Below are 12,164 nucleotides of genomic sequence, written 5' to 3'. Positions count from 1 at the left end.
TAAAGTGCCTTTTAACAATATTAGCTTCTTTGTCTGTAACGACCGTTACTGCAGAGCGTTCATTTTCAATATTGCGGAGACTGAAAACCTATTTGAGAAATAATATTGGACAAGACCGGCTGACAGGATTAGCGCTCATTAATATTTATAGAAACGATAACATTGATATTGACGAAGTCATTAACAGATTTGCAAGACTACCTCGAAAATTAGATTTTATATTATAAAAATACACGTTTTTAACAATTATTTTTTTTTTTAAGTATGACGTTTTTTATAAGAAATAAATAGTACTATAATTGAAATTGTGTAAACTCCTTGTTAGGTCATAGGTTAAGTTAGATTATATAAGTATGAACATTTACAAGCAAACCCCCCCCAAAATTTTTTTTTTGTGTACGCGCCTGAGTCAGACGAGGAGAACGAATACGACATCGAGTCACGCGTGTTATAATATAATATCATCATTAATCATTGTCGTGGCAGAAAATTACAAGATAGTAAAATATCTATTATAAGCGTTTACCCCGTTTCCGATTCCCAACGGTCGTGCATTATAATTACACTAATATACGATAGGCAAATGACAATGCTGCGTATAAAATATTACAATAACGTAGTGTTGCAGTATTACGATTTGATTGGTTATTAATTGCCGGCCATTAGGTCCACGATATCCCGATGACGAACATAATTATTATTACACTCTCACCGCAGTCGCGCACGAACCATGGTTCACGGGTTACCATCACTCACCGAATCGCCACTCGTGCGATCTTTCGGAAGTTTTGCCGCAGTTTACGTTGGACGTCATTATTGTATGCGTATTCTTAAGATTTTTTTATGGCAAAAATAAAATGTTTCATCTGTACTGCTCATGATTAGAGTATTGTTTGATGTACCTACAACGTATGTTATACACTCGACGAACATATTATTCGCGAGCGATGGAGTTATCGCTGCAGTTATTGTCTTTAATCGCATTGCTGTTGTGTCACCCTGTCGTTTTGGTGTCGCTCCGACGGAATATCACTAGAAATGTAAGTATGCAATATAAACTATAATAATATAGCCAGATCGAAGTCTAGTGACATAATCGCTTTTTGGGGATGCCGAGAGGGTCGTTTTTTTTTTTGCTACATAGAATTGAAGAAGGTGCATCAATCCATATACACATGTGTTTTGACTTTCGACATTTTTAAGCTGATGAATTTTACATGGTAGTATCATATAAAACAATTTTATTTATCACTAAAGCCGAGAGTGTATTTTCGATTTTGTGAACTTTCTGGGTCGCAATATTTTACACACGCAATATTATTATTACTTTTTTTTTTATTAAATATAGTTCTCTGTTTCATGGCTCATTGGGAGACACCACTTATGAGAGGTACACTTGTTTTTAAACTAATAATATTCTTATTGTAATATTAAGTAATAATAACATAACTGTATAACAAGAATAGAACTTATTATGTGCTTAAAATGTAAAATATCATGATGATTTTCATGTTGTAAATATTTTCGTTTTTAAATGCTTAGAACACTGAGTTCAACACTACCTCTCCCAAATATTAGGTGTCTTAATCATTTAAATATTGAACACTACAGGACCGTATTAGCACATAGGTCTAGGGCCTACGGTAATGTTAATTTGGGCCTGACAGCAAGTACTAGTCGAGATTAGGAAAAAACCTGAAATGGCGATTTTTTGCTTTAAATACTGTGATGGTTTTATTCTCCTTTCAACTAAAACAAAATTGTGAAGTAGAGGGAAAGAACTAGACAAAAAGATGGTTTGTGAACATCATCGTAGTATTTTATACTGTAAAATATTATTATTATATACGCACAACTGTAGGCAAATACCCATGATGTTGAAATCTTTACTTTAAATTTTAAAAAAATACACGTTCTTAATTATAATATTATTTTTTAAGAGGATGTCAGCACACAGTTTGTTTTCTCTCTTTTGTCCACTTGCAATATATAGACAAATGAATTTGCGCAGATTTTACTTAGTAGTTTGTCTAAATGTTGTCTCAAAACAATTTAAACAACTTTTAAATTTACAATTTTTTTTTTTTAGAGGGCAAATAATAATAAAATATAAAACCTATACGTCCACGCCTCAAACATATAATCCTCTATTCCTCTATAATTTTGGCAATAGGTGATTTTACTTCAAGTTAACCCAAAAATCATAAAAAACTATTTTAAGTGAAAGTTATATCCACATGGGTCTGAGAGAGAAAACAAATATTGCCTAACTTAGGCAATATTATAATGCTACTTTTTAATTATATCAATGAGATAATAAATCAACATTATAATATATTATGGTACATGAATATATTATTATATATTCTTCGAAATATTTTGAAATTTATTTTGTTTTATACAACTAAACATTAGAACATAAAAATAATAATATTGTCTAAAACATGCACCATGTCTAAGAGGAAATTGGTCTACATTCCGTTAGAATCGTTAGATAAACGCAATGTATTTCTCTTTTAACTATAATTTTTGAGCTCGCCGAAATACACAATGATAGACCTGTTCACATAATAATATCGAAACGTCTTGTACTTAAATGCAATAAACGGGTGAGCATAAGGCCTGTTTCTATTTCACATCGTTACTGAAGATTTTATTTATTTATTTATTATTATAGAAACGCCAATCGGCAATTTTATCGACACAGAAAGACTTAAAAATGTTTGTGGTGATAAAATCAGTTGAAGACAACAACCGATATACATTGTCATATAATTTATTATACTATCTTCACTATCAACTATCAAATTGTTCGATTCATTTATAATATATAGGCATGTATCTGCGTTCCCATGGTTTGTAGATGCGTACTTGGCAAGTACTTCATCAAGTACTTGCCAAGTGCCAAATATTCGTCATTGGTGAGTTATGGATGAGTTAATTTTTTTCTTGCCATGGCGGTAATCGGTTCGCTTCTACAATTATTTTTCGTGGAAATATCATGTATATTAACATTATATTTAATTGCCACCCTACATAGGTATATGGCCGCGGGAACCAAAGGACTAACGACGAAGCAGTGAATTCGAGATGTCAACCGTGCAGTGAGACACTTAACATTATTATAATATTATGCTTAAGGGGAAGGTATATTCGTATATGTTCGATATGCGGGTATTTGGTAATATCTGCGGGGAGGGGGGTTGACAAAAATAAACATGGACTACGCGCGAGTATTGAGTGTTATTATGAATGTTACGGGAGTATTCGTCAATCTTATAGAGGTACTTAAGATCTCCCCAAACCCTCATCCTATAATAACGGCCTACGGGTGTTTCACATTCGTAATTTACGCCTTCTGTTAACATGGAAAAATTAGGTCCAACAGAACACGTTTCGTTACGCTATGTTCGATATTTAAGGGAGCACGTAAAATCTTCACTCTATTTTTCAGAGAGACAGTAGCTGTATTATTTTTTACAGTTATTGACTTTCCAATAAATTTACGTACTGTATATTATGACTCTGGCTTTTATTCGCATTTATTACGTATTGCGTGCAGCGTGTGGTATTGGATATCCCGGAACAAGGATCGTGGGAGGCAGCGAAGTCAGGGAGAACGAATATCCTTGGATGGCTTCGCTGTGGAACGCCAAGAGGAAGTTCTTCTGCGGCGGTTCCATCGTCACTGATCAGTACGTGCTCACGGCTGCCCACTGTTTGAGGTACCTAAACGATTTATCAACCATGCCTACTAACTAATGTAAAAACTATTATATAAACACGACAACCACGTAGAGAACAATTTTGTATTTTCCCGTCTTTAAGTACACATACGCACCAAAGTGCCAACACACTTTTTCCAGGATTCCTATAGTAATCGAGTTGGTAGGTTGGATTATATAAATAGTTTCAAGAAAAAAACATGATCTTTTTTCAGTTCCTCTCTTTCCACGAGCTATAAATATAGAAACAATTCCCTCCTGGCCTTCAAAAAATATTAAATAATATATCTTTAATTATTGTCAAATTGTCTTGAAACAGCGAAAACGTAATGTCTTGGTAAACAAAACCATAAATACGTATGATAATGTAGTATTTCAAAGTAAATACGAGCATTGCAATTTGAAGCATAAATATTGGTAGTCTTGATTTAATGATATAAAATTGAATATGCGATATGCCCTAGGCCTAGAATGGAAAAAATCTCCGAATAATAAAAATGCATTAGGTACAAGAATATCTATGAACTAATAACTTTTTATTTTCCATTCGTGAATTAATTTTCAACTTATAATATGATATTAATTATACATATAAATACTAATGTCTAATGACGAATTATGTATATGTCTTAAGTCTGTAGGCTGCAAAATAGTATGCAATATGCAAATGTTGAACCCTGCAACGTCCTATGCTCATAAATGACTCGAAATGAAATCGAAACTATTTGATAATATTTGTACCAATCCTCCCCCCCCCCCCCCCCACACACACATACAAATTATCCAAACATAATAATAATAAATTATGACTGCTGCACATATAAGTGAAGTACCGGTTACCAATTACCGAGAGATACACGTTGTGTTCGGGCAGACTAGAAGACCCGCAAGACTGTATCAGGGCGGACCTCACGTCATCCGCGCAGCAGTAGTGAAGATCCACCACAAGTATGACCGACAGGGAGCGAATGTGCACGACAACGACATAGCGCTGGTCAAGATGGTTAGACCCGTGAAATTCGAACGCACTGCCCAGCCTATTTGTCTGCCTATGATCAGTAAGCGAATTCATATAAAAAACTAAACTGCTGAGCGTTTGTCGACGACATACGTTGTTCTATGAACCAATCTGTAAGATTATATTTTATAAGTCGTATTTCCAAAAAAAATTTTTTTTTACTGCAAAATTTCGACGTTTCGCGTAACTATTGTAAATATAATCTACCTACTAGGTAGATTAAATATTCTTGAAAAATTATTAAAATAATCGACACCTACCATATTTTAATATTCAAAGTGAATAGACTAGAGTTATATTATATAAAATATCTTATGCTTGTATAAAGCACTAACTATAGCCATGAATATAGAAATCTGAAACTGGTGGAGAGGGTAGGCTATTTTTTTTCAGAAAATCTACTAATATAATTTAGCACATATTATCAGTATAGATCAGAGGTATTCAAACTGTGCGTCGCTGCTACCAGGGGCGTCGTGGGAGTTGTCGAAGAGAGCCGCGTAGTATAATTGAAAACCAATAAATATTTTTATGAAAAACGTTTACTAATATCATTGAGGCACACCGGTTGGGAAACGTTGAATTGTCTACAACAATCATTCGCTGAATATAGCTTTAATTTATTTTAGGTATGTAAGAGGGTAAATAAATTCTAAAAATATATTCTAAAATATAAATTACAATCATATAAAGTATAAACATTGATTTTTTTATCATTTATAATTTGGGAGCCGTCGACATTTTGTGAAGACTTAAAGGAGCCGTGGGATGAAAAAGTTTGAATACCTCAGGTATAGATGGTATTGTATTATATATTTTTCAAAATCATGACAAATTAGATAATATATATAACATGTAAGTGGATAACACATCCAAATGGCTGGTCTGACGAGAAGTGGGGAAAATGAAGAATTCTTCCCTGGGTCGGAAATTTGGATCCACTGCATTTTTTTAAACTAAAGAAACAATTAAAAATAAGAATTTTATAAGATTTATTCTATTAGGTACTAACAGTTACTTGACAAAGTTAATGATAGGTAGTCAAAAATAGTGGGGCTTCTAATTTACCCTAAGTATTACCCTCTGGCCTATGTTTCTCTCTCCACAGTCTTGTCAAATGGTAGGAGCTAAAGACTAAACCCCTTAGATCCCTCCTAGATCTGAGCCTACATCGACGAAGGTTGATTTTTACGGTTAGTATACGAAGGATTCCGACTCTAGGGGCACAATTTTAATGAAAAAAGTGGGGGTGCTGAAGCTCCTTTGTTTTTTTTCATATTATCTTATGGTTGTGGATACCTGCATAATAACTATTAAATTGTAAATAAATATGAAACAATTTGGGGGTGCTAAGCACCCCCAAGCACCCGGGAAATTGCGTTCCGAGGGGAACAACAAACAAAGCAATTCATATTTTCCTACAAAAATATAGTTAGAATGTTAGATTAACTACAAAATGTATAATAATTAAATAGCTAAAGTTATTCCTGCTATTCTTTGTAAATAAAGCGTGTAAACCAGGGATGGCCAACCCAAATGATTTTGCGGGCCACTTTGTAAATACATAACAATCCTGCGGGCCACATTAGGGTTGCCAAAAAAAAAAAAAAAAAGGTCATCAGCCAAAATATTAATATAATACACATATTTTTTTTTATTCAGAATTAGGCCACCTATAAAATTATAAAAGTATTTAAAACAAATTAAAATATATAAAAGTAATAATAAAAAGTATTTAATACAAAAAAAATGGAGTTAACATTACTATACTATTTAGTGAGATCTTTTTTTCTCAACTCGTTCACTAAGCTTTTTTAAATCAATAGAGATGCTTGTATTTGCACACCGTAATTGATGTTGCAGGTTTTCATCCGTCAAGTTTGAGCGTGATTTATCTTTGGCGAATTTCATTTTTGAAAAAAACGATTCACAAGTGTAAGTCGATCCAAAAGCACTCACAACTTTTTGTGCCAGATTTCTCAAATTGGGAAAATTTTCTTTTGTGATGTTAATATTATAAAAATCTATTTTTGATTTTGATGTTTCAAAAATGTGTTTTAATTCATTATTGCATTGTAAGTCAATGAGTTCCATTTGAAGATATTCTGGGGCCGAATTGACATCAGTATGAAAAGGAGATGAATATATTTCAAATATTGTCTTGTATTTGTCTAAATTAGTGAAACGACTTTCAAAAGCAGCTATAAGTTTCCTTATTTCTTGTGCATATTTAATGCTTTCGATATGTTTTGAATTTTTCAATTCGTTTAGCAATGGAAAGTGTTGAACGTTATTATTTTTTAATTGAAATTCAAATAACAATAATTTCTTCTGAAATGCATTGATGTAATTACATGAGTCAATTATTAAATTATCTTTTCCTTGTAATGATACATTTAATTGGTTCAGTTTTTCGACAATATCCACTAAAAAGCATAAATCTACTAACCATTCATCATTAGTTAATTCTACTACTGGTTTTTGTTTATCATTCATAAACAAGTCTATTTCATGACGTAACTCATAAAATCGCTTTAAACATTTTCCACGACTTAACCATCTGACATGACTGAAATATACTACGTCACCATATTCTGAATCCAATTCTTTCAGGAACTCCTTAAATTGTCGGTGGGGAAGGGCATGCGATCGAATGTAATTCACTGTTTTTATGACTACTTGCATAACATGGTTCATCGATAATACTTGAGAACATAGATTTTGTTGATGAATCAAACAATGGATTATAAATAAATCATCTCTTTTCCAGAAATTATTAGTTTTTCTGGTAGATTCTATTTTATCGATCAGTAATTTTATAGCTCCTTTTTCTTTACCAACCATAGCAGGTGCACCATCAGTTGATATTCCAGAAATAATTTCCAAATCCAAATTGTTTTCGCATAAACTGTTTTACACTGTAAACCATTTAACTTATAGCATTAACGGAATTCGACCACTTATTACATATAATTGGAAATTAATAACTATAGGTACAGTATTATATACAATTTAATTAATGTTAAAATATCAATACACAAGGCTACAGAGGCTGCAAAGTACAATCAAACAATACTAATTACCAAATAATTTAATCATTAAAATCATTATCTATAGGTATACCTACTTTATTTTACTGTTTAAGTTCAACCATAATCTATAAACGTAAATAGTAATGTTATTTCCTGCGGTTCCTACCTTTTTGATTTCATTGCACCTCCACATAAACCGTTTATCGTCATCACGATTATGATACTTAGGGTACGACTACGGTGGGTTGACCGCGGCCGTGGCCGGGTGGGGGCAGTTGAGCGAGGACAGTGGCACGTCGCTGAGTCTCAGGCACGCCACGCTTCCTGTGTGGACCGAAAAGGAATGCACCGCCGTTCCCGAGATCGAGAAAACGGGATACACGTCCAACATGATGTGCGCCGGGCTCCGGGATGGAGGAGTGGATTCGTGTCAGGTATCTATATATATAAACATACTAATAAATACTTCTATACACTTATAGGTACTTCCTAATTAGGAATATTACTTATAGCTGTCGGTATTCGTACATCAATAGTCATTCATAGGATAGATAAGAATTCTATTTTCCTCCAATTTTTTTTTTGAATAAAATAACCACTGTATCCTCCAAATGCTAAAATATTTAGCCAATATTTTAGACGAAACCTGGCATCAGTATTGTGTACTTGTGTACTGTATCATAAAGTAGGAGTAATATTAGATTCAATTGTAAGGTCTTAAGTTTTGTTAGGCCTATAGGTTATTAAGATACTTATATGGGTAATATGTATAATGTATGGGTACCTTTTATTGTGTACCTATCAGCAAGGCCGTATCCAGACATTTTTTGGGGTGAGGGGGGGGGGGAGCAAAACATGTACAATGTAATTTTATCAAATTTAGGTTTTTGATAGTTTGTTAAAAATAAAACAAAAAAAAATTAATCTTCATTTATTAATGTATATTAAAAAGAAACAAATTTACTTTGACATCTTGTCACCTTAAATTATACAAAACATGAAAAATAAATTCAGAAATAAAAATAAACAATTTATTATTACAACATCATGTTTTAAACTAATATTATGCTCCTATCTTTTTGAAAAGCAAACTGGCTTAAAACTTCTTCGGGATCAACCGTAACATTTCTATGGACACATTTCTATGGTCTCTCTTGTCCTTCTATAATTAATTTTATATTCTTGTTCTTAATCGTCGCTGACCGGCATCGATAGCGGTCGTTGTCCATAAATAACAAACAATCTATTATTAGATGTTCTAATTATATTTTAATATATTATGATACAAAACAGTGATAATGGGAAAACAGACAATAGTTAATTTAAATAATTTAATTGGAGTTAAAATCATTTATGTCTGAAAATATATATGTTGGTATTGAAAATAGTTATTTTAAACATGTGTAAGATATTGAAGACATTCAGGGGGGTCCGGACCCCTCGTACCCCCCCCCCACAAATAGGCCTTGCCTATCGGGCATCGGCTATCAGTAAAGTTATCATTGATTATTATGATGGTTCTTATAATGATTATATAGTACAATATAGACTTGTGTGAAATCAATACAAGAATGTTAGATACTTATCATACTTATACAAAGTGTAACATAATGATCTAACAGATGAAATAATATTTGTTCAATATTTTAACAGCTTAGATTCTGAGAGTAGCGAATGAATGTATTGTAATTACAACGATGAGCGTGTATTTTTTTTTTTTGGTTTTTTTTCTGTCCTCAACATTTGAGGTAGTAAAAATGCTCTGATTTTTGATATCTGCATCTTTTTTTGATAGAAAAGTGAATCAAGTTGATACTTTCTAGTTGAGTGGCGTAGCCAGGGGGGGGGGCTGAGGGGTCTGCAGCCCCCCCGAAATGTTAATAAAATTAAAAATTTTTTTTAATGGTCTATACTCTATGGTATTCGATCAAAAACTAAACCACCGCTGTGTAAAAAATTGATCAACCCCCCCTGAAAAAAAATCCTGACTACGCCACTGAAGTAGTTATAAGAAAAACAAAATAAAAGTGGTAATTTGTACATAGAAGTATAGAACCAATTTTTGAAAAAAAAGCTTTTTTCTTGTGGAACTAAAAAATTAACAACAGTAGCCATTTGAAATTTTTATCATATATTTATACTGAAATTTTTCATGTATTTTAACATTTTCGAAATATTTTGATTAATAACTACTAGTTTTTGAGTTTATTATAGCCTTGGGGAATTTTTAAAATGTTATAATTGTTTTAAAATTATTCTCGATTATTACTTTTTTACTTAATAAAAAAGCTTAAAAATTTAATGTCAGGTTCCTTATAAGTTTAATTAATGGAAGTTAAAAAATATTGAGAATACATTGACATTTTGTATATGTATATGAAGTTCAAATGTTGACAAAATTCATCAAAATCTCGAAGTTTTCAAATTATTTTTCAGTTACAAAATGTATAAGTTTTTCTTTTCATAGCTAACATTGGACATTTTGATTGAAGATTTCCCAGTAATTTTATTCCTTAAACAGAAAAAAAGTTTACCGAATAATATAACATAATTTTTCGTAAGCTTTTAAATTTAAAATTTGTACGATATTGGATTTCCAATGGTAAATAAACGAATTTTCATTTATAGATTTTTCATATTTTGTAGTGAATCAAAAATAATTAAAAGCAGACACTAGACATTTTCACCAAATCTTAAAATAACCATATTTTTTGCATGGTAAGTCACATTTTCAAACTATTTCGACTCTTTTCGAGCTATTTATAAATGTTGTAAATGTATAAACGTTTTTCCATGAGATATATTATTATATTTTATATATACAATGGATTTTCAAGTGTAATTTTTCGACAGAAATCAATTTAACCTACTCTAGTATTAATTCCTATTAGGTAGTAAAATAAATCACAATATCATAAAATACACCTGCTTATTAATATTATAATAATTAATATGATAGACCGTCTTCGCTTAGAATTGTTTTTCGTATACAATGATTTTATATGATTGAATTCAAATTTGACACATCCATGAGACGGTGACTCTATAGACGCCTAATGTACAGTAGACTGTTACCCTCGTATTCACTTTTTTTGTATTTTTCATTTGTCAGGTATTTTCATATTCATTACACTCTGTATGTGTAGCTAATATATACCTATATAATATCACTTGAGCAATTATCATAATTGTATTAATCATACACAATAAACATTATGTTTATGCATAATTCCTAATTGGAGGATAATGGACATTTGAAGAAAACGGCTAAGGCTCCTGGGGTGTGCCAATTTTTGACGCAATTTGGTCAGGATTTAGTGATGGGACAGAACTGTAAATTCTAGGTGAAGTGATTTTATCGTTAAGCCACTGCTGGAAAAAAATCAACCGAGCTTGCCATCAATCTCTTGCATTGGTCATTGAAGGTTGAACAATTATTGTTTTAGGGCGACAGCGGTGGACCTCTGATGCTTCAAGATAATAGTGAAAAAATAACAGTGGCAGGTGAGCTGACATCAAACATTATAATTAATAATATATATTTTCAAGTTATATAATAGATATCATAACGGTAATCGTGTAAAATGGTTCATTTTCCAGGTATCGTTTCTTGGGGCATTGGGTGTGGAGCTCCAAAACTCCCTGGAGTGTACACGAGGGTCGACAAATATCTGGGATGGATAATGAGAAACACGAAAGACAGTTGCCACTGTACTAACTGAATCCAGTTTTCATGACTGTTGTACACTACTGTAAAAATGCTAGTTCCACCTTTTAATTAGGTATTATTTATTATTTATATCATATACGATAACCTTATTTAATACCACTCGGTACACATTACTTGGGATACATTTTATTATGAGCCATTAAGAAAGAAACACCTATTTAAAATAAATACTCAAATAATATTCTGAGAAACTCATTCTACTATGTACCTAATGAGTAGGTAGGTCGCACTAGGTATGTAACACGTTAGTGGCGTAGCCACGAATGTTATATGGGAGGGGGGGGGAGCTATAAGGTTTTCGTAAAATATTTTTTTTAATACGTGCAATAATTAACACGGTCAATGGGGGAAATTAGAAATTCAAATAAACATTAATTTTCATAGGTAACATAGAAAATGTAATAGGAGATACCTTAAAAAAAGTTTACCGGAAAGTAATATTCATTTTTTATGGGCGTTTAAATTTAAAATTTGGTAAATTTAATATTTACTGGTAAATTAACAAATTCCCATTAATCGATTATTTTAAATGTTGTATTAGAATAACCAATATTTTAATTATAGGTAAATTGGTACATAGATTAAAATTGGGGATGAAAGTAGGAGCACATATGTTCATATACAAGGTTTAACAAAAAGATCTGAAAAAGAAAATGTAT

At 31.9% G+C, this 12,164-nt stretch overlaps 1 protein-coding gene across 1 annotated transcript; it reads left to right on the top strand.

The window, feature by feature from the left end:
• The first annotated feature begins 649 nt into the window (after positions 1–649).
• On the top strand, positions 650–11,534 carry LOC111035167 (transmembrane protease serine 9-like). Its single transcript, XM_022316691.1, has 7 exons — positions 650–1,040; positions 3,041–3,104; positions 3,563–3,725; positions 4,551–4,783; positions 8,004–8,209; positions 11,222–11,279; positions 11,376–11,534. Exons 1-7 carry the CDS (start codon positions 897–899, stop codon positions 11,495–11,497), a joined length of 990 nt encoding a protein of 329 aa, XP_022172383.1. The 5' UTR covers positions 650–896; the 3' UTR covers positions 11,498–11,534.
• The last annotated feature ends 630 nt before the right edge of the window (positions 11,535–12,164 follow it).

The sequence above is a fragment of the Myzus persicae genome, unplaced genomic scaffold, assembly GCF_001856785.1.
Source record: "Myzus persicae strain clone G006 unplaced genomic scaffold, MPER_G0061.0, whole genome shotgun sequence".
Taxonomy (NCBI): domain Eukaryota; kingdom Metazoa; phylum Arthropoda; class Insecta; order Hemiptera; family Aphididae; genus Myzus; species Myzus persicae.
This window is presented reverse-complemented; position numbering and strand designations above follow the sequence as displayed.

Bases quoted from the DNA above. Each gene is read 5' to 3' on its own strand.
- LOC111035167 (XM_022316691.1), top strand. From the start codon at position 897: ATGTACCTACAACGTATGTTATACACTCGACGAACATATTATTCGCGA. The intron at 3,726-4,550 runs GTACCTAAACGA...TGCACATATAAG, and splicing joins ACGGCTGCCCACTGTTTGAG to TGAAGTACCGGTTACCAATT. The intron at 4,784-8,003 runs GTAAGCGAATTC...TATGATACTTAG, and splicing joins TATTTGTCTGCCTATGATCA to GGTACGACTACGGTGGGTTG.